We start from the raw sequence: 22,894 nt of genomic DNA, 5'->3' as shown, positions 1-22,894 counted from the left end.
TAGTGGTTTCTAATTTATATTTAATATATACGTAATATATACTTTATAGATAATTAATATTTTGCAAATGCAAACCACGATGTACTATCTTTAGTCTAAAGGCAGTATAACACCAATCGTGGTCCGCATTTGCAAAATATTAATGCGTTTTGAAACCTATAAAAAGAAAATGTCGCAACCTTTTAGTGAGCGAGTGTACAGCCGTTAAACTGCGCGCCGATTAAATGTTCGAACTTGAAACGCAATTATTAGCTGAGGCTGGAATAGAAATATCATATTGATCTTTCTAATCAATCGATGCTTATAAGCATCTTAAAATACTGAAAAGAACTTATTGCGAAAAATTTTAAGACGCCCGCCCCGGAAATCCCAGGTTCATATCCTGGCTGAGGTAATATTTTTCGCAATAAGTTCTTTTCAGTATTTTAAGATGCTTATAAGCATCGATTGATTAGAAAGATCAATATGATATTTCTATTCCAGCCTCAGCTAATAATTGCGTTTCAAGTCCAAACATTTAATCGGCGCGCAGTTTAACGGCTGTACATGAATTTCAGAAAAATTCATGTAGAATTTATTAGACATCTAAGATCCAGCCGTGACCGTAAAGGCGCTCTCGAAAGTAGTTGTGTTATACTTTTTACTTATATTTAATAAATACTTCAATGCAATATTCTTCAATATGTTAGTTAGAATATCAACAGCGTATGCTTTCAAATTTACTAATAACCGAAAAATATAATTATATAATAATAAATATAATAAAAGTACGAAATATGCAAAACGCGAAACGTGCAAACGCAACACACTATACGAAAAGCGAAACGTGTAAAACACACACACATAACTCACACACCCATAATACAACGCGAAATGCGCAAACTGAATACAAAGTACGTGAGGAACGTTAAACGTAACACTCAATATGCAACACATGCCACTAGCACGTCAAATAAAAAAAAATATATCTGGACTCGACATTGTTTCTAGAGATTAATTATGACATGTCTCGTATTTATCTCTGTTCTTAGAATTCTTTGCAGCGCATAAGAAGAAGAATATACAAATAGAAGGTATAAAAAGAGATATTTTTAAAGGATTTTAATTTGTTTTCCTTAGAAATTGTATGTCGACACTTTTTATTGTGTAATAACATTTTAATTAATATGTTATGTTGAAAATATTTACTATGATTTTGATGTAATATATTTTTTTTAATGCTTAATTTTGTCCTTCTTATAAAATATTTAAAATTCTCTAATTCAATAATTATGAAATTTTATGATAATGAAACGTAACATAAAACGGCATAAGCATAGAGAAATGGAATGATTTTTTATAAATTCTTATTTATGAAATAATAGACGATAAAATGACTTAAGGCAATGATAAACCGGATTTTCATCTAAAAGTATTAAGGTTAGAATTGACATGCAGATAAACATTTAATTCCAAGAAACTTCGTGTGCATTTTGTCTTCCAATTATTTAATCATTAAATTATTTATGAGATTCCTTTCTTACTTAAATGTTTAGTATATATTTATTATTATTTTTTGTATTTTTCATTATATATTACTGATCGAATTCAATCGAGCACGCATATATAATCATCAGCTCATAAAAGATTCTTTATTAACGTATGATCGATTGCGATTCGATCAAACATTAATAATCAGTTCGTAAAAGATTCTGTGTTAAAGATAATTTATGTTTTTATGTTGTTTGATATATAATTATAACGATGAATAGTTCTGTAAAAAATCGAAAAATAGAGAGCTTTATTAACATATCTAAACTTATTTGCATATAAATGAGTTTGTGACTTGGATGCAGTCTAACTAAAACTCTATTGGGATGATTTTCCGATATTTTGTATTTTTTCAATCTGGAATATAATTTAAAACTTCGTAGACAGATGTCAAATCAAATAGTTTCACAAGTTATTTTTAATGATTTTCAAAGATTTTAATTAATTTCATCTAACAAAAGAAAAATTGTAGTAAAAACATTAATCATTGCAAACAGAATTAACCAGTTTTTGGTTTTTTAATATGTATAAAATACGTCATTTAACGTTCTTATTTCTTTATTTGATTTCAGATAATATTTGAAATTATATTTGGATGTATATATGTATATTTTATAGAAGACAGTCATTTAAAACAATTTTGAGAGCAATCCGCAGTCTTAGATAAATCCGTAAAATTTTAAGATACGAATAACTAGGAGTGATCGCCTATCGCCAAAAAGTTTTGTTCTAATTTTAATTTATTTGCTATAATAAATGTAACATCATCGTAGGATGTTTCTTTAAAATAGATGAAGTTGTTTCACAAGGAAATATTATACTATATTCATGAGAATTACTGTCTGAATGAACGCTCCTAACTTAAAACTTTAACTGGTTATGAGAACATTTACATAACGCATTGTTAATTAGACATATATATATATATTCGAATACATATTTATTGACTTTGAAAGGATAATTTAGATAGATAGATTACGATAGATTGCAGAGTCAACTTTTTTCCTTTTGCAATCAAAGACATGCAAGTGTTATATTGCCGGGGCTGCCGGGTGTATTCGTCACCTTAGGTCATTTTTTTTATCTCGTGCTAAATGTATAAATAAGATGCACATTCAATCGATCGTTCAGTGCTTTACGAGTTAACGTACAGAAACAGAAGAAACAATGGCTCGATTATGTTACATTGTGACGATCATGGGTATTGCGTTGATGTGCGGAGTTCTGGCGGAAGAAGTAGAACTCTACTCCAGTCGTTTTGACGATATTGACGCCGATAGTATCCTTCAGAACGATAGATTGCGTGATCAGTACTACAATTGTTTTATGGGATCGGCACCTTGTATAACAGCAGATGCGAGGTTCTTTAAAGGTATAATTATACACAAAATATTTCAACGAATAAATTTTTATGACAGATTAACTGGTTTATAGAAATCAAGTATTCCTCAACAGTCTATTTAGTAATTTTTAAATAATTAATAATTGATGTGTGTAAGTAAGAAACTTCCGGCGACAATCATAAATAATAAGAAAATGATCAAATAAATAATATTTCTCAGTTAATTTCGAGAGAACATGTTTTCGAAGATAGGGAAATATAATTTCAAAAATTAAAAAATTGTGAAAATATATTGCAATAATATATTTAGAACTTGTCCTAAAAACTGACACTAAATTGCTCAAAAGTTGTCCAAACGTTATAATATAATATAATAGTAAAAATAGATATCCTATATACGCAAGAAATATTACGTATTCGAGATTGTAATCAGAGACTTTTGCATCGTTGAATAAACTTTCTAATTTCAACAATATGACGAAGGAATTAGAAACCCTTGATCTTATTTTTTGTAAAAATTGCGTAGATATCGGCTTGCCAAATACTCTTTGTTTCAAACTTAATTTTTCAATATTTTATACATACCTACTTTTGTTAATTATAACAAAAGAGAAAAATGAAGAAAGAAAAAGAAAAAAGAGAATTTTATTCTTATTAGAAATTAAAATCAATATGTCAAGAGTTTTTTCTTGATTTGATTTCAGAGATTTTTAGCGACGCTCTCCAATCTAAATGTAAAAGATGTACTGAAAAACAAAAGCAAATGATGGATTCACTAGTGGATTACTTTACAAAAAATAAACCTGAGCAATGGGAGGCTCTCGTCAGGAAGTCTATTGAGGATCTAAAAAAGAAGAATGCTGAACGTTAACTGCTAACGACAATTACTGAAATAACCGATAAAGAGAACGCGGAAAGAATCGAAAATACTAATCATCTATAAAATTATTGAGTCTTCTATATTCGGAATCATTTCTTCAGAAGAAAGATGGATTTTCTATGATGGATGCTATAATTATTAGTGTAATGCTTGTATTGTAGTACTATGCTATGTAATAAAATGTAGAAATAAAATGTAGAAGTACAATTAATTTCAGTTTTGTTTCGTGAAAATTATAACCATTAATTTTTCCGATACAAAATATGTTACATTCGCAAGATTGCAAATGTTGCATATATTTGCTACTTTGCGAATGTTACATATATTTGCAACATCCTTGATAGATAAGTACACATAAAAAAGAATGAGATAGTAATTTTATGTAATAATTAAAATGCATTTTTTTGCATTTTTATAAACATATGATGTTATTAAAGCGTAGTGCATATGCAAACAATTATGTAACATTTATTACGTTGGATTTTTACTAATATTTGCATTTTTTATTATTTGTACCTTTATTTAATTTATGTTTACATGGATATTACTAAATTTTAGAAAATCATCTGTCTGAAACTCAAACTGGAGTAGAAAAATATCTAATTAACAAATATATGTGATATTTTCCGCGTATGTTTATGTGCAAGAGAGATATTCGACTTCTATTAAATTAGTTCAAAATTATGCATTATTTTATAAATGATTTAAAGCTTTTTATTTCTAATATCTGTAAAATTATCAAATTTCTTTTGTTGTAGACGCCAATAAATACAAGTAATTCAGAATATGAGAATAATACAGAAATGAAGAAAATCTAATATAAAACTTATATTTAAAAAACCTAATTTTTAAAGAGCGTACAGAAAATATATATAATTAATTTTTAATTCTCGTAATTATATACCTGCATGTTCAAAGTTAAGTAAATATTGCATGTTAGAACTGATTAAATCGACGAACTAATGACTTATAATAATACCGGAAAACAATAATTCTTCTTAGAAGATTTTATTATTAGGAAGCATCTAGCTGTTTGTAATTATAAAAATGACTGTAATTATATATTTACTGCGAAATTAATCGCACAATCATCACATATATTTAATTGTCAATTTTTAACTTAATTTTTCATGAAATATTAATTCTCGCTAGACTTTATTTAATCGATTGAAATTTCTTCAATAAAATTCAATTTTGCAAAATTTGAAGTACGTAATCTTGTTCAAAAATATTTATATGTAAGTGTGATATATAATATATGTATGATGTATAATACAGCATAATTTGTGAGTATATATGAATATATATATATCGCGTACACGTGCGTTTTATTTTATCACTCTGGCATTCGAGCAACGCACTATTAGTGCTATTGCGTCGTTATTTTATCCTCAGGCTTATTTTCAGGATAATTTCTTGTATTACATATGTATAATGGACGCACGCGCTAAAGATAGTGATATAATAGCGCTGATAGCGCGCTTCCACGAATGCCTTTATGAATAATGGTAGCATTCAAGGAGCGCGTTATCAGCTATTAGTCATTTTATCTTTAATTAGACGTAAAACAAGGACAAAATAATACAATGAGCAAATGATGATAGTACGCTTCTCAAACGCAGCAAAATGTTTCATATTTACCGCCGACTAATATTTATCGACATATCTTCGATAACGTGTACCTATTGTACACTTCTGTTCCCGTTACCATCTGCATTCTTTGACTCGATGCTTCCTACTTTTTGCGTTCCTGATCGCGAGGGCGCTAGCGTACTTCATTCGTATACATGGCTGATTGTGAGCTCCGGTCGCTCCGGTGAAGCGCATGATCATTTCATCCTTGTTCAACATTCGATAGGCAACAAGGATAAAATGCTATATCATGCGCTTTATGAAACTTACAATCAGCCGTATATACACGTCATACGCTTATACATGCGATACGAATTTCCGGCGCGCCAAGCGCCAACGCAATACAATTCGTTAAGGACGTACAATTAATTTATTGACGATACAGTCAATTTTATAAATTATTTGCACCTACCCAATCGCCGAGCATTTATCGCGCTCTCGAGGCACCTGACCGAGAGAAAACGACGAAATATGCAGAGATGATCCCGACTCCCAACTGCTCCCAACCCGTCGCGGCTCCTCGAGATCCCGGCTAATGGCACACGGCGGCGACGGCACTCGATATTTCACACGTCACGATAATCGGACGACACTCGCGATCACACTTCGCGTCCGCGATTGCCCTTTTCGGGCAATTAATGCGCGATACGGAACCGTAATACGGGAGACGGGACAATTTCGTACCTGCTCCGACCGCGTCCCGGTAACTGGAATGGCAAGTTCGAGAATCGCAATATCGCACGTTCAAAACTTCGAGAATCGCAAGCAGGTATCGAGGCCGCGAGCCAATCAGCGCTCGCGTCGTCACTCCGTCGCCTACCCGGCCCGCCAATCCCGCCATGACCTGCGGCAGTCCCGCCAACCTCTTTGGCTCGTCACGGCCAGAGTGTGCACTTCTTACCGCGATGGCTTCTTACGAGGTGTAGGCAAGGTGTATATTGGAAATGCAACCGAAACGAGCGCGTTGCTTCCGAATTCTTTACGAAAAGGCATTAAATATCTTTTCTTTTCCTTTTTTTTTTTAAATTAACGTCTCTTCGAAGAGAAGTTAGATGTACGTATTCATGCTCACTAGAGAAAATCTGAGAAAATTCAACGAGGCCCCATATTCGATAGCTTTAAGTTTCTGTCTCTTTTTTCTCGTTCTCTCTCTCTCTCTCTCTCTCTCTTTGTCTCTCTCTCTCTCTCTCTCTCTCTCTGTCTGTCTGTCTGTCTGTCTCTTTCTCTCTTGCTCCAGTTGCTCCTATATAGCCTATACTCCGATCTATTGCGCGCGTTCGATCGGCGAGAATCCAAGTCCGGCGTGTCTCCCTCCACATCTCCAGTTGTTCCGGTACAAAGTCTCGAACGTCAAAATCTTGCTGGACGAAACGCACGTCACGGTAGCGTGAAGTGTGTCACAACAAGGACGGGACGTACGGGAGCGGCGAAAAAACACCGAGGTGATTCCGTCGAGCGTCATTTTTACGTGCGGATCGTGAGCCAGAAACGGTTCCCGAGAAATTAACTGGCTAACTTTATGCATTTCGAGCTTTCTTTTTTATATTCGTGCCCTAACTTCGGATATCGAGCACTCGATCGCAGCTGATCGCAGCTATTTTCTTGTCGTTGAACGATTCTACAAGGCTAAAGTCTTCGCGATTACCTATCTATGGCGATCGACGCTTCATATGCACAATACATTACTTCTGTACAGCTTGCCATAACTTTCTGCATTACATTTCATGCGCATAAAATGTATGTTTATTTTTTTTACTTATCAGTAAACGCGCCACATATCATGTTGTTAGATGTTTCTTAACTGTTCTCTGGTGGGCTCAATGTATGCTCAACATTTAATGCAGACGATATAGCAGGTGTCTCTATATGGGGTATATAAGAAAATAAAATAGCAAACGTTTTTATTGCTTGATACAGGAATCCAGTAACGATATAGAAAAATGGCATTCCGTGAGCTAGTCGAAGGAGAATGTGGAGGTTCCAACTCCCTGATACGTCTCGCATCGCATTACGTGCAAGATCATGGCTTCAAGGAGGAAGGAATTCGTCGGCCGTTCAGTTCGTCGGAGGCTTTTCCAACACCGGACGCAGATCAATTGGTCCAACAATTTTTGGAGGAACCTGCTTGTCCACAGACGTTTCGAATGGACAATCTAATGCAGGAAATGAGGGAAATTGATCAGAATATTCATCCTCCAAAAGCTGGACCTGAGATCATAACGGAATTGAAGAATGACTTGGACAAAGCTTGGGATTCTTGCCTTAGGCCTCCAAACGTAATTTCATGAGATGTATAGCTGTATATATGATTACACTTGTTTTTGGCATTGTAAAAAAATTTAATTCTTGCAAATGAATTGCAGGAATTTCGTGCAAAAGACGATACATGGAATGCGTCTGCAGTTTTACCTGTTCAAGGGGAAGGCCAGCATCTCGACAATGTTCACGAATTTGGTCTAGATCCAAAATGGGCAGAAGATTTTCTAGAATGTAATACGGACTCTGTACAGGACAAAAATGATATTAACCAGACGGAAGATGAGGATCCAAATTTTGCATATTCAAAGTTCATGAAATTTATGGAACGACAAGGTGACATTCCAATAGAAAGCAATCAGACAGCGATCAATCTGAGAGGTACAAGCGAGGAATGGACAGAACAATTCATAGAAAATAATGCAGGCAGTCTCAATGATAATACAGTTTTGAATAAAGTAGAAGAAGAATTGGAAGCTGCGGGTACATGGATAGACGAGTTTGCAAAGGAAAATCCTACGACAGGTAATATTTTTAATTTATTTTTCTGAAAATAAGTTTATTTAGCTTGAAATACATGATTATTAATATAAGAATGACTGATATTTCAGAGGACAATATGAAGTCATTATGGAAGCGATTTGAAGACGAATGGGACAAAATCTCTGCAGATGGGATCTCCTCTATGCATCCGTGGGTATCAGAATTCGACACATATTATGATCCATTTAATAAGGAATATGATTTCTCTGAGACAAATCCAATGAAAGATTTGCCAAATGCTTTGGCAGAAGGCAAGAGACGACTAGAGGCGGGAGATTTACCGAGCGCTGTACTCTGTTTTGAAGCTGCCGCCCAACAGGATGAAAATAACATCGAAGCCTGGCTGCTCCTTGGCAAGACACAAGCTGAGAATGAGCAGGATCCTTTGGCCATCTCTGCTCTAAATCGTTGCCTGTGCTTGGATCCGTCTAACAGTGTCGCTCTCATGGCATTAGCAGCTTCTTACGCAAATGAGTCTTATCAAAAGCAAGCTTGCCTAACATTAAAGGAATGGTTACTAAAGAATGAAAAATACAAACATCTCGCTGGACCAGAATCTAATCTAAAAAAAGATGAACATCCAAATTTCAGCGTATCTACTTTATTATATGAGTAAGTAATTTTTAATCAGAAGTCATTTTTAATATTAAAAAACTTTTTTTACATGCCATTTCATTGTAGCAAAGTATACGATGAGGTCAAAGATTTATATATTGAAGCCGCGAGAATGAATCCTCGGGACGAAATTGATGCGGACGTACAGTGTGGATTAGGTATATTGTTTAATTTATCGAATGATTACAACAAAGCTGTGGATTGTTTTCAAGCAGCGTTGCACGTGCGTCCTGATGTAAGTGTAATCTATTTCTGTTGTAATGAATCGAACTAACACGCTCGAACGTATATTCTTGAAAGGATTCCAGATTGTGGAATAGATTGGGAGCCACTCTAGCTAATGGTCAACGATCAGCGGAAGCTGTGAACGCGTATCATCGTGCCTTAGAATTATCGCCTGGATTTATTAGAGCACGTTACAATCTGGGCATATCTTGCGTTAACCTTGCATCGTATAAGTAAATATAGATTTTCTCGTATATAATGCTCAAGCTATAAAAAAATGGCATTAATGAAACTATTGTGTTAAAACTATGTGTTATATTACAGAGAGGCAGGCGAGCATCTTTTGATAGCGTTGAACCAACAAGCGGCAGGAAGAGGTCCACAAGCTAGTAATGCACCTCCTAAAACAATGTCGAACACAATATGGTCTACATTAAGATTAGTTATATCATTGATGCATAAATATGAGTTGATGGAAGCCATAGAAAATAGGTAACAATCGATGCAATATTTTAATTGTTAATATAATTTATAAACTCTTTATAAAACAGTTATTCGTATATTCAAAATATCTATAATATATTCTTCTAGAGATTTGCCAAGGCTAAATAAGGAATTTGAAATAATGTAGATGAGCGCAAGTGCATTCAAGGTTTATTACAGTGGTTCATTTTTATGTGGATTATTCAGGAATACATTCGGGATTACATAGGTAATCAATAAAAAATAAAATATTTTTTCAATATATTGTAGCGTTTAGTAAAACTAAGTCTAGGATATTTCAGACAGCTAAATGCAGAGAATGTATATACAAATAGATGATTCAAGATATTGTTGAGTTATAGCACTTTTATTGTGCAATATATTGTGTAATTTTATTACTGACTCTTTAACTTTGATATTCTGTATATATAAGAAATATAAAATTGGGGAAAATAGCTCAGTTATGATTAACGTTAAATTTAATTTATAATTATGAATAACAAATATTATATAGGATAATTTTTTTTTATTATATACTAGCTATGGAAATTTATCAATATCTTACAGTACCTTTCATTTCCTCTTTTATTTTATTTGAATAGAATCAAATCTATTTTTGTTTTTCAAAAAAGTAGGTATTTAATTTAAAATATATATTTTGAATCTATCGTAAAACTGTTAAGATGTTGTATCATATTTATTTCTTTTGAAAATATTCTAAATCTTCTTGCTCAAATTTAGATCTTGTTATTCTATTCTAATATTAATCTTTATTTTGTCACAAAGATATGCCTATATTAAACATTTACATTTTATTATGCATATACTGAAACTAATATAATAATAACATTGATAAAAATTTTGTTTATTTTTTATTAATCAGTCTAATAGTAGTTATTGAATCTTATTAGGAATAAAAATTATGGACAAGATATAAGGTAAAAAAGCAATTGCTAGGTTATAATGTATTTATTTTTATGATGAATTATAAATATTATTAATTATTTTAACATAATTAGATTTACAATAAAGAGAAATCATTGCTAAAGGCACATCAAAGTTACATGATTTGTAACACTCAAAAATTGATTACGTAAAACTACTCATTAGGATCAACAGATTTGATAAAAACTATTTTAATAAAATTCATTTTACTAAAGATATATCTTCTGTTCCAGAGCAGAATGAATTCGATTAATAATTAACTTTGAAAAATGTTGATATATAATCTAGATCTGTAGATTATTCAAACATTTGTATAATTATTTCTAAATGCAATCAATAAATAATTACAAATATTTTTTTATATAGATATAATGCGCTCCAAATTTTTAATTTCCGCACACGTTATTTTATAAATCTTTATGTATGAAGTTATTACATCACACCTTTGCTCTGGCACAGAGTTTACATTTTTAGTCGTAATATAATATATCTATATAGAACGATTCAACAGTTAATTATAGACGAATTCTATTTATATTATTTTCTTTCGAAATTTTTTATAATAATTGATGAAAGTTATTGTTAAAAATGCGTGCATCGGCACAACTATTAACTAACGAACATCAGCTTACGTGACTGCATTAATCAGGAACATATGTTTAAAATGTTTGTAGAAATGGTTAATCTGCGAGTATAAGTGCACACAAAGTAGTCTTCCGTAATATTATTGTTAAAACGTGATATCGGAATTCACATTCGTAATTCCTTAGCATTATCATTTCCTTGTCTAGAAATTAGCTAACAAACGATATTTAATGGCAACCTATCTTCACAACTTTAGAGTTGTCAAAAGTTGTTGTCCGGTTTCCATTATCAATGATTTTACATGATCCGCGTGCATAATTTGATTGCACATTTCGGTGCATCTTTGGAATTCTGCCATATCGTCTCTGGGTAAGATGCGATGTAGACTTTTCATAGGCAATGCATGCGGCAAATAATTCAGGATCTCTATAAATTCAGAAAGAAAAGATCATTTTTTGTTACATACCATCTGTTTCACATTCTAATCATATTATGTTAAACTTACCTTTCATAATTTGCGTGTACAAGAGTTGTAGCTCCTGTTGCGTCGTTGAAGCAGCAATTTTGTCCCGCGTTAATTCAATAAGATATTTCCATTCAGTATCCTTCGTATATTTATCCTGAAATATGGTAAAAAGATAATAAATTATCTTTTAGGAAAACGTTTAGATGACAATCCGATATCACATGCTACTGTATGTTACAAATACCTTCGCATACTGTACTACAGCTTGTGGATAATTGTCCATTAGAATTGTCGTTACTTCTTCTGTATTTTGAATGCATAATGTTTTGAGAGATAAATCTCCATCGATATTTTGCGTTTCGAGAAATTGTTTGACCTCATGCAAACATTCGATCGGTAGAAATTCGCACGCGAGTACAGATTGCAACTTAAACAATTCCTTTGGTATAATCTTTTCGGTCTCCGATGCGTCATTAAAATTCGCTAAATCCTTAAAGTCGTTCATGCTTAAAATTTTTTGGTAATCTTTGGCGTACGGTGGCATTTTGTTCAGATAGCTCGGCCGATATTTGGCGAACATGAAGTATTCCTTGTCATTTTCTTCCTGATCCTCCTTGGGATCAGTTTTATACACTCTTGTTTGACTTAATTTGCCTAAATATGATCGCACTAATAATTTGAAAGCCTCAATGAGGGCAAAGTCTGATCGTATCTGATTTTTATTTACAGTTGGCGGCCACTCCATCATGAATTTCGAACTGAAATAATTGTGTAGATATTTTTCGAGAAAAACTTGCAAGGTGGCGGCCGCGTTGTGTCCGTCTCTTCCGACTCTCGACGGTAAATATTCTAGGAACACCTGTATGATTTGATGCAACGACAGCGCGGCTTCGTCTTCTATTAGCTGTATCAGGATATCGGCGAAAGTAGTGTTCTTTATGAGCATCAAGATACCGGCGAAGTCCGAGAAAGTAGCAATCATGGGACTCCTCTTTTTCATTGCGGTCACATCGAACAGTAGTTCCCAGCGTTCCAAAACAATCTGTCTGATACATCGCACGGAAACTGGTTCCAACGCCTTCTCCGCTTGCTCCTGTTTGTCGGCCTGGATGTACAAGAGCGTCAAAGCGAGTTTGACAATGTCATCGGTTTCGTGCGTTAGCAGAAAATTTATCAGTTTCTCGGTGGCGTATTCTCTCAGCACAGAACTGCCGAAGATCAATTTCAACAGATCCTCTTTCTCCAGCTTGCAGATAATCTCTATTACATTATGTCCTTGAAAAAGCGCATCCGCCTCGGATCCGCTTTTCATCGTGAGAAGCGCATCCGTTAAGTACGTCAAGAGTCCCGGTGCGTCCTGACTGCACTTCCTGGATAATACTTCCGAAGGCTTCAGCCCAGACATCTTGTAGTAAGGAATACACAAATCCCAATCCGATTCGCTCTCCGATCGTATATAGTAGTCCGCGAGCAACGCGCACGATTGATTGTAGAGATTTTTCAGTTTGAGATCGTTCTTGTGCGTCGCATCGTCGAATTCCTCATCAATGTAGGAAACATCTTTCGCTAAGCGTATCAAGGCGTGCGCTTCTCCCAGCAAATGCCGATAAGTGCTCGGACTAGAGGATTTATGATTCCTCGCTGCATTCAATATATCGAAGTACACGTTCTCGAATTTAGGTAGATTCAAAGAGTACATGGTCCAAGAACTGTCGGCTTTAGCCAGCAGAATTATATAGCTTTTCGTATGCAACAGCTTCTGTATTCCCAGGAACGGTTTTAAACCGATCAGGCTTATCGGTTCGATGACACTAGGACAGGTCGCTCTGATACCATCTGTGCTATTCGACAATTTCGCGATGTGATGAGAAAGACGTAATGTGTATGATTCGAGACCAGCCTCGGTCAGTGCATGAAGTACCGTGTGCTCCAGCGCTACGTGGTGAACAGGTGCGGTGAACGAATAAGTGGTCAGGCACGTCACATCCAGAGAACCGTCGCTTGTCGCCGGGAAGTGATACAGGTATCCTTCCTGCGTAGTACAAAGGAAGCAACTTACACCTTGCAAGTATCTATATTTGTCAGATCGCAACATAGATTTCTTCACGCCAGTGATGTTACATTCCTTCTTCATATACAACGGCTTCAATATCAGGCATTTGAAAATTTCTAGAATTCCGTCTACCTGAGCATTATTATTTCCGGCGTTGATTTTTAGACATAGCAAATTTTTTATCATATAATTTTCAGACCAGCCTACATCAGGTGAGGTTGTCTTGATGAAGATTCTTATGTCCGCGGAATTTAGTACAAAAGGGCTGAGAGCGTGACCTGGAACAGCTCTTTCTAAGCTTATCAATGGTAGATTCACTGTCAATGGCTGTGAAGAGGGATCAATAATTCCTTGTGCGATTAATCTTTGCATCTCATCTTTTTCGTTACATATTAAGTGCTCCCAGTCTATGTAATTCTTATTATTACTTGCCCTTGCTCTGTTCAATTCGCCTACTTCCGACTTATACCACGTACTTCCTTTTGTGCCCTTGTGTTTCTTATCCTTAGATTTTACATTAGTTAACGCTGTCTCGTTATTTTCAGGTGTCGCGTATTGACAATCTTGATCTGTAGATTTGTGCTTTACATTTGTTCCCTGCAGCGACGCATCGTCATTTCCAAGGCTACTGCTATTTTCTACGAGAGACGAATCTGTGGATATGGACGTCTTGTCGACGGAAGAAGAAGTGGAAGTTAGAGAGCTAAGTTGGTCAATATCCTCGTACATTGAGTTAGTGAGACGAAAAACGGATAAATTTGCATTATCCATGATTGCTATAAAATCTTCCATGATTTCCATGCGCGTAGGTGTGAATGTGAATCCCAATGACCATGGTCTAGGTTCAAAATCTATAAACTTCATCTTTGATACTTGCTGCGTCTCGATCTTGAACTCGTGCAGAATGGCACTGTTCCCCGAGGCTACCAATAAGTTTCCAGTGCACTGACAGCAAGCGATCAATGTAGGTTGCACGCTCAGCGGTAACTCTATCATCTCCAAGCTGTTCAGGGGTCGATTTAAACTCGGCGTGACTCGACCGGCAATCCTGGCGCGCATTGGCTGACTCTGGTCTTTTTCTATAGCCCAATTTACATAAATCCTTACAAAATTAGAAGTAGCTTTATTTGCATGATTATTGCTCGCAGTGTCTCTGAGATATTTTGATTCCAGCGTCACGACGTAATCTCCCCTGGTGCAGTGTACCATTTGATTAATCATGTCCACCGTGGGAAAAATGGTGCGCAGCTTAACGTCCGAGTTCGTCAGCTCCCACACCTCCACGCAGTGTGTGGGCAACGCCAGCAGAAGCATCTCCTGTCCCTGGCTGGTCGCCGTGCACGTCGCCGTGGGTTCCTCGATCTGGGCGACATTCTGCCCCAGGAAATTGTGCACCGTTATCACGCGTACCATCTCTGTGCGCTCCGTTTTAGCTTATCGTCTATCTATAAAATGTTAAAAGGACCCATCTCAGATACGAGTTATTATGCAAGTCGAAGATATCTAGAAGTATAATAGAATACGCCAGGTACAATTCTCTCTCTCTCTCTCTCTCTCTCTCCTTTACATATCTATTATACCTATAATAGATTACTATAATAATTTACCTAGGACTTAACAACTCCGAGGATTGCGGTATCGCACGTAGCGTAACACAGGCATTATAGTCACACTTCTTCCTCGTTGAAAGCTTCCGCTTTTTCGTTGACAATTGACGATGATGAGTGTGTCGTCTGAGCATTCGAGTCAACGTTTGCTTAGTGCACGCCAACGGAATGCGGCTCAGCGCACGGAGTCACGGTTCGTGGAGGAGCGACGTTCCGCCGGGTATCCTGTTACGGGGCCACGGGCCGGTGAAGCCGCGGACGCGTTCACTGGCATTCCGTCGATTGTGCGTCGATCTCACGGAAATAGCGACGACGTGACGCGACGCACAACGCATACACACGGCGGAGAATTCACGGCAGAGTACAGGCGTGGCGAATCGCATCAACAAGCGCGATCGCGCGGCGCATTCTCCGCGGCCGGCGTCATGCTCGAGGTGCGTTTCATTCGACGTGAACGATTATCTAACGCACAATAGGAGGGAGAAAGAGAGAAGGAAAAGAGTCGGTCTGTGTTTGACATTGCAAATTGCGCTTGCGCGCGAAGAGCTTGACAGCACGATGCATGCATCGCCTTGTGCATTCTCTGCACATTATGCTTGCATTCTGCATTTAAAAAGAAACAGATATATAGGATCAGACATGTGGGAGAAAGAGAGAAGGGATGAAAAGTACAGCTCGGCTGCAAGGGACAATGTTGGAGTCAAGCTCAGTCGACAGGATGGCTCGAGCCGTCCCTTCGACGCGCGACATGCGTACTGCAGGGACAGTTTTCGGGTGAATGCACTCATGTCAGACAAACGCTCGATACAGCGTATAACGTAGACGCGAGAAGTTATATTGCGTCCTACTTGAAATCAAGGACGAAATAAAGAAAATATTGTAGTCCCTATAGAGTTACGCTAGGGCGGTATTCATAGCACGATCTTGTATTCAAGAAATCGTCTTAAGTCCAATTCTGATCCCAAGGGCCTATTCAGCCAATAAAAGGCTGTGCGGCATCTCGAGATTATAGTATTTATGGTTCGATCTTATATTTAAGAAATCTTTATTCTTATATAATCTTAAGATTTCATCTAAAATAATTGTAAAATCGTATTTAAAATCATGTTAAATATAAGACTACGAACTATAGTTTTACAGATTTCAATTAACATATGATCAGTGCAGTTATAATTGCAATACTTGCAGCACTTTGTTGACAAAGAAATTAATAAAGAAACAAATCTGTTTCTAAGGATTAAAATTTATAGGGAATTTATAGCGAATCGTATATATAGTTAGAAGTTTTGCAATTCTGCTGATTAATTATTAAGTCTATTTTTATTTTATTAGTAACAGATAAATTTATTGTTGTTTAAATTAGCACATGAAAAGAAAGATTATAGAATTATATTAGATAATAAATATAGGATTACATTAGATATAAGGACAACAAATATATAGTGAGATTTGCCATAGGTAATGTGTAATCGTCGTCGATTGAATTAATTGCTGATTAAATTAATCGACGCGTTTAGTCAAAATTAACTTAATATGCGGTATTAAAATTTTTTTTAATGCACCTTTATCTTTAATTTAAAAAAGAAATTAAAAGAAGAATGCATTATATGAAATCACTAATTATATGAAAATGTATTTAAATTTATACTTACTTGCGTAAAATATTGGAATAATACGGATAAAAATACTTAAGCAATATATATTAATGTTAAGTTACAATATGGTCGTCTTTTTTGTATTCGAAGCAGAAAAAATGAATGCTATATATATCTCATTCTGTTATCTACTTTCTCTCTTATCCTACTTATGATCAAATAAAACATTTTACCTGCGAAATACTATACGTAGAATAAGATAAGCATATAATACGTCAAACACAGTTGATTGTATTACAGAGAGAAAGAAAGTTACTGCGAGAGGAGTAAAAAATTAAAAATTAAGGGACATTTTACGCCAATGTTTTGTATTCTGCAGTCATATGACAGTAGATATATGAGTATTTGTTTGACATACATAAAGGAACGATAATGCAGACAAATAACTAACGATCATTTTTAACCGTTTATGACGTAAGCGCAAAACACAATAAGTTGGAACGCCATATTTTCATGAGTTTCTATGTGACATGTATTTTGATTGGTTCCATGCATTCCATGTTCGAACGATTAGATATCGCTGCTGTTCTAATCAGTGTCCACTGTCCAGTATCTCTGCATTCCTGCACAGAAGTATTGTGTTATCGTGGATTTTGTAATACATTTTTGCAGAGATAGATAGAGAGAGAGAGAGAGAGAGAGAGAGAGAGAGAGAGAGAGAGAGAGAGAGAGAGAGAGAGAGGGAGAGTGAGAGAACAGACAGGAAAAGCGAGAGACACACCTTTTATGATAAGAATACCAGACTTGACGGCTTGAGTTGGCAGTTGCGTTAATTCGAGCGTTTCGAGCTGTGTTTCATCTGTGTTTTAACAAAATAACCATGGCATTACCATCAGCGTTGAAAACCTTGTTTAAGTATGTTTTGCTTTGTTTTTTAAAATATTTCTAACTTTACAAAAGCTAATGTATTTGTAGAAAAAAATTTTTGGGCAGATTTAATGTGTATATCTATATTGGAATAATACGAATAAAAATACTTAAGCAATATATATTAATGTTATGTTACAATATGGTCGTCTTTTTCGTATTCGAAGCAGAAAAAATTAATGCTATATATCTCATTCTGTTATCCACTTTCTCTCTTATCCTACTTATGATCAAATTTACGTCATATATTTTATACTTACAATTTGTTAATTTTTCTTCTTTTTTTGCTCTCTTGCAGGTATATAGATGAACATAAACAAGAATATATAGATACTTTGAAAGAGGCAGTAGCTATTAAGTCTGTGTCAGCATGGCCAGATCACAGAGGCGAAATAATTAAAATGATGAAGTGGGCAGAAGTGAAGCTGAAGAATCTTGGAGCAACTACGGAATTGGCTGATGTAGGGAAACAGACTCTCCCTGATGGCAGTGAAATTCCACTCCCTCATGTGTTACTTGGAACTCTTGGTTCAGACCCAAAGAAGAAAACTGTGGTTTTATATGGACATTTGGATGTACAGCCTGCGCTGACAAAGGATGGATGGGATACTGATCCTTTCATCCTTACCGAAAAAGATGGAAAACTCTTCGGTCGAGGCAGTACCGACGACAAAGGGCCAGTTCTTTGTTGGATACATGCATTGCAAGCTTACAAAGCAACTGGGGTTGATATTCCTGTTAATATCAAGGTATTTCCTATGAAAATAAAGGATAAATGCTTTACTTGGTATTGTTAACTAACATTTTTTTTAATAATATTACATTACATTAATATTAAAGTTTATATACATTATGTATTACATTTTATAATATTACATTTATTTTATAATGTTACATTAACCTTAATCACTTTTGGAATCTTTTCACAGTTTGTCTTCGAAGGTATGGAAGAAAGTGGCAGTGAAGGTTTGGATGAACTTCTTTGGGCAAGGAAAGACAGCTTTCTAAAGAACGTAGATTACGTCTGCATATCCGACAATTATTGGCTGGGGACTAAGAAACCATGTGTCACTTATGGCCTGCGAGGTATCTGCTATTTCCTGATAGAAGTCAGTTGCGCTGCTAAAGACTTACACAGCGGTACCTTTGGTGGATGCGTACATGAAGCTATGGCAGATTTGATTTACTTAATGAACACCCTGGTCGATGTTAACGGTCACATTCTAATAGACGGCATTTACGATAAAGTGGCAGAAATAACAAAAGCCGAATTAGCCAGTTATAAGGATATTGATTTTGATGTAGATGAATTTAGGGAAACAGTTGGAACATCAAAACTAGCGCATAAGGAAGACAAAGTATGCACATGTATATTTTCTCTATTATATAAATTCTGAAATGTACGTTAAATAAACATCTCGATTTATGTTAATTCTTGCAGATTAAGCTCTTAATGCATCGTTGGAGACAACCCAGTTTATCTATTCATGGGATAGAGGGTGCTTTCAGTGAGCCAGGAGCGAAAACAGTAATTCCAAGTAAAGTTATTGGCAAATTTTCGACTAGAATAGTGCCTCACATGACTCCGGACGAGACAACTGAGAAGGTGATCGCGTATATAAATAAGAAATGGCAGGAGAGAGGTAGCCCGAATGTCATGAACGTGAGCATGTTTCACGGTGGCAAGCCATGGTCCGAGAATCCTGATCATCCGAATTACGTAGCTGGTCGGAAAGCGACTCAACACGTTTACAATGTAGAACCCGATCTCTCTCGCGAAGGTGGCTCGATACCAGTTACCCTGACCTTCCAGGAAGTTACTGGTAAAAATGTGTTACTCTTACCAGTCGGTCAGGGTGACGATGGTGCGCATTCTCAAAATGAAAAGTTAAATGTTCATAATTACATCCAAGGGGTAAGCATAATTATTCAAATTAGCAGTTCTTTAAACTTTCACATTTCTTATTTTTTTTTTTACTATTTTCAGACGAAACTACTTGGAGCTTATTTATACGAAGTAGCTCACGTGTAATTGCTGTTACTTCTCGCTTATCTGGGACTTAAGGTGCTTGGTATTTCCTTACATTATTAATATAAAGCGAGATGTGATTTCAATTAATTATAAGATTACAAAACACTGCATTTCTTGTATTTGTTCTTTTTTTATTACAACAAAATTTTTTTAAATGTCATTTTCTAAGATTCGTATATATTTTGAAAATAAATACAATATAAAATATATTCTTAGTAAAATATATGTACATTTTAAAGAGCCCCAATCTTTAACACCCAAGCTGGTTGTCCTTTATGTGCGTTAGCAGGTAAACTTATTTTCAACTTATTATCGGATTCTTTCCACTGAAATGAATATACAAAATTATTTTATCACCATTTTTATAATATACTGGATAAAAGTAACAACGTACTCACAGAAATTATTAATGAATAACCAAGTAGATGTATTTGAGAATTATTCGAAAGTTTGAGCGAGCCTAATAATAAGATGTTATCATCTGGCCATTCTAGAATTGAGGCATACAACTGTTTTTCATTTTTACTTAATGTATACCAGACGCTTCCGGTTAAGGTATCATTTTGTACTTTCCAAGGCTTCGTATCGTAAATAGCTTCACCATTAACTGCTAGCCAAGCGCCTGAAAACAACAAGTTTAGTTGTATATCATTAAGATTATTAAAAAAATATCTAATTAATCAAGATACTAATAAAAATATGATAAGATACAGAAGATGTTTACCCATTCCGCGCAATCTTTCTTCATATATTGGTGTAATGATGCCATCTTTTGTTGGTCCGACGTTCATCAGTAAATTTCCACCGCAGCTTACAGTAATTACTAACTCCTTCACTAATCCTGCCAATGTATAGTACTCCGATAAAACGGCATTTCTACGGTATCCCCAAGACTTTTTGTCAATAGTCATACAATTTTCCCATTTGTGTGATTGAAGTACACCTAGGAAGCACAAAGTTTTATTAATTTATAAATCCACATCCATATATAATACAATGCATACCTTTATTTGAAATTATTCTATATATTATTTTGCATTGAGAGGTATTTTAAGTTATTTACCAGGATTAAAACGATCAGTACACGTAAAGAAACCACCATGATGGCACGGCATATTACTACCCCATCTATCATTCACCACCACTGTGTCTTTTACGGGACTTTCATTGTATAACCATGCCAGAAATTCCTTTGATTTCCAATAAGAATCCGATGCTTCCCAATCCCCATCTGACCAAATTACTTCGGGCTTATATGTTTCTACCAACTCGTGTAACTCTGGTATTATTTTATGAGTCACGAATCTATCTGTTGTAAATTTGTTTTTTTTGTCTTCCATATACAGGGGATTATACCACTCATACATAGAATGATATAGGCCAAACTTTATGTCTGTCTTGTTACGAATAGCTTGTGCCAGTTCACCTATTTAATAAAAGGAGGATTAGATATAAGAATCTTTATACTTAATGCGAAATCTTATTATTAGATATACATCTTTATTACCAACAAGATCCTTTTGAGGCCCCACATCCATAGAGTTCCAACTGAATGAATATCTTGACGGCCACAATGTATATCCTTCATGATGTTTGCTTGTTAATACGATATATTTTGCACCTGATGCTTTGAATAATTCGGCCCATTCAGAAGCATTGAAGAACTCGGCAGTGAAATCACGTGCAAAGTCTTGATAGCTAAAGTTTGGAGGATACCTTTGCTTCATAAAGTCGGAATATTTCGTAGAGTTAATTTCGTCTGCAACATCATACAAATAACATTTTATAAATATTGTCTATACATACATGACACATTTATGAGTATAAAAAGAATAGTACCTTTCCAATTATTCCAAAACCATTCAGAACCAAAGCTAGGCACACTGAATACACCCCAGTGAATAAAGATTCCAATTTTTGCGGCATCGTACCAGGCTGGTAGCGATCGATTGTCTAGACTAGGCCAAGTTGGAACATACTTGGGCGTTTCTGTTAAAATCGACACAAATTTCTCCTCATCCGTTCTCGCTATCACGCTGTAATGCGCCTTTACTGACACGCAAAGAATCAACGCAGCGCACAAAATATGTACTAACAGCATCATTCTGATCCAGCAAGGCTTGATGTAATGAAAGCAACAGACGTCAAACGGATCTTTTATTCCATTCCGTTGTATTGAATCTCGGCGAAGATTTTACTTCTGTATGCTGTTTCGTATCGTGTTTCGAGATTAGATTAGATCATTGCTGTGTATTTTTTTTAGAACAGGCATCGTATTGTTAATCGAGTGCTAGTAACTTGTATATCAAATTTAAGCGGATACTGTTTACAAAACACTATAACTATAATGCTACAAAAGTGTTGGGAGCTTTCTCTCTCTCTCTTTCTCTCAAACAATATTCGATCTTTTATTACGTTTGGTCATATTAATACACTAACGTAAATCGATTTCCTCAATAATTGAATCACATTCATAATTGCGAAAATTGAAATACAATACATATATTTCAAAATAGTAATTGTAAATTTAACAATGAGCTTTGTTGTCATATAACTAGTATTTCCTTTTTATTATATTGATTAATGTAAATGTTATCTACTCATCAGCTACATTATCTTTCAGAATTGACCATAATATCACGTTCGCATCTTGGTCTCATTATCATGTTTATAAAATACAATGTAATTAAAGTATCATCTGATATACAATTTACGTTATAAAATAGAAGGAAAAGACTAGATCGGGAGTAGATGTAGATAACAAAATTGCTCATGCGAAAAATGATACATTATGATTCTTCAGAATTTTCTCCTTTTTATACAAATATCTATTGTGTTTAGCAATATGAAATTGTTTTAATTTTACGAATGCTATGCGCTATTGTGCTAATGGCTGTCAGTTTGATGCATACAACATATATGATATATCCATGATATATCCTACAATAATTCACTACCAACCGCGTAGCACAAATATTTCACGAACATTTATATCGCACAATTCGAGAATTGTCGAGAACGAGATTCATCTCGATTTGTTTCACTTCTCATGAAAACAGGATCGTATGAATTTAAATAAGAGGAGAGTAAGAGAAAGCAGTAGAGATTTATACTGACAATATTTATATTGATATCAGTCTATAAAATGAAATATATTCTTAATGCATATATTTTACAT

At 35.0% G+C, this 22,894-nt stretch overlaps 5 protein-coding genes and 1 long non-coding RNA gene across 11 annotated transcripts; 3 read left to right on the top strand and 3 right to left on the bottom strand.

Annotated features, from left to right (window-relative positions):
• The first annotated feature begins 2,633 nt into the window (after window positions 1-2,633).
• On the top strand, window positions 2,634-3,963 carry LOC105451719 (ejaculatory bulb-specific protein 3-like). The gene is made up of 2 exons (XM_011692343.1): window positions 2,634-2,902; window positions 3,577-3,963. The coding sequence occupies exons 1-2, from the start codon at window positions 2,698-2,700 to the stop codon at window positions 3,741-3,743; spliced, it is 372 nt and encodes a 123-aa protein (XP_011690645.1). The 5' UTR covers window positions 2,634-2,697; the 3' UTR covers window positions 3,744-3,963.
• A 2,357-nt stretch (window positions 3,964-6,320) lies between these two features.
• LOC105451709 (peroxisomal targeting signal 1 receptor) lies at window positions 6,321-14,809 on the top strand. 5 transcript variants are annotated; one of them, XR_974612.1, is made up of 9 exons: window positions 6,635-6,826; window positions 7,302-7,660; window positions 7,748-8,165; window positions 8,252-8,795; window positions 8,865-9,033; window positions 9,099-9,256; window positions 9,348-9,515; window positions 9,615-9,735; window positions 14,729-14,809. XR_974612.1 is itself a non-coding variant. In XM_011692326.1 (8 exons), exons 2-8 carry the CDS (start codon window positions 7,325-7,327, stop codon window positions 9,652-9,654), a joined length of 1,833 nt encoding a protein of 610 aa, XP_011690628.1. In that variant the 5' UTR covers window positions 6,321-6,438; window positions 7,302-7,324; the 3' UTR covers window positions 9,655-9,977. The 5 variants fall into 5 exon arrangements, 3 of the variants coding, with proteins under 3 accessions (XP_011690628.1, XP_011690626.1, XP_011690627.1); XR_974611.1 differs by lacking the exon at window positions 14,729-14,809 and adding an exon at window positions 9,809-9,984; XM_011692326.1 differs by lacking the exons at window positions 6,635-6,826; window positions 14,729-14,809 and adding an exon at window positions 6,321-6,438 and having other exon boundaries at window positions 9,615-9,977.
• LOC105451710 (Hermansky-Pudlak syndrome 3 protein) lies at window positions 10,461-15,641 on the bottom strand. The gene is made up of 4 exons (XM_011692328.1): window positions 15,163-15,641; window positions 11,747-15,000; window positions 11,542-11,656; window positions 10,461-11,462 (listed from the first exon to the last, which is right to left on the bottom strand). Exons 2-4 carry the CDS (start codon window positions 14,966-14,968, stop codon window positions 11,281-11,283), a joined length of 3,519 nt encoding a protein of 1,172 aa, XP_011690630.1. The 5' UTR covers window positions 14,969-15,000; window positions 15,163-15,641; the 3' UTR covers window positions 10,461-11,280.
• Window positions 15,642-17,539: 1,898 nt separating this feature from the next.
• On the bottom strand, window positions 17,540-18,072 carry LOC105451703. Its single transcript, XR_974610.1, has 2 exons — window positions 17,987-18,072; window positions 17,540-17,676 (listed from the first exon to the last, which is right to left on the bottom strand). It is a non-coding gene; the product is annotated as an uncharacterized LOC105451703 (long non-coding RNA).
• Window positions 17,587-19,835, top strand: LOC105451704 (cytosolic non-specific dipeptidase). Its single transcript, XM_011692313.1, has 5 exons — window positions 17,587-17,672; window positions 17,983-18,433; window positions 18,614-19,042; window positions 19,126-19,599; window positions 19,672-19,835. The coding sequence occupies exons 1-5, from the start codon at window positions 17,638-17,640 to the stop codon at window positions 19,714-19,716; spliced, it is 1,434 nt and encodes a 477-aa protein (XP_011690615.1). The 5' UTR covers window positions 17,587-17,637; the 3' UTR covers window positions 19,717-19,835.
• LOC105451705 (alpha-L-fucosidase-like) lies at window positions 19,816-22,866 on the bottom strand. Of its 2 annotated transcripts, XM_011692315.1 has the most exons (7): window positions 22,505-22,866; window positions 21,556-21,923; window positions 21,224-21,475; window positions 20,780-21,142; window positions 20,441-20,659; window positions 20,115-20,338; window positions 19,816-20,042 (listed from the first exon to the last, which is right to left on the bottom strand). In XM_011692315.1, exons 2-7 carry the CDS (start codon window positions 21,818-21,820, stop codon window positions 19,950-19,952), a joined length of 1,416 nt encoding a protein of 471 aa, XP_011690617.1. In that variant the 5' UTR covers window positions 21,821-21,923; window positions 22,505-22,866; the 3' UTR covers window positions 19,816-19,949. The 2 variants fall into 2 exon arrangements, with proteins under 2 accessions (XP_011690617.1, XP_011690616.1); XM_011692314.1 differs by having other exon boundaries at window positions 21,556-22,866.
• Window positions 22,867-22,894: the final 28 nt, after the last annotated feature.

The sequence above is a fragment of the Wasmannia auropunctata genome, unplaced genomic scaffold, assembly GCF_000956235.1.
Source record: "Wasmannia auropunctata unplaced genomic scaffold, wasmannia.A_1.0 LD336046.1, whole genome shotgun sequence".
NCBI lineage: Eukaryota > Metazoa > Arthropoda > Insecta > Hymenoptera > Formicidae > Wasmannia > Wasmannia auropunctata.
Note: the sequence above shows the minus strand (reverse complement) of the source record. Positions and strands in the feature narration are given on the sequence as shown.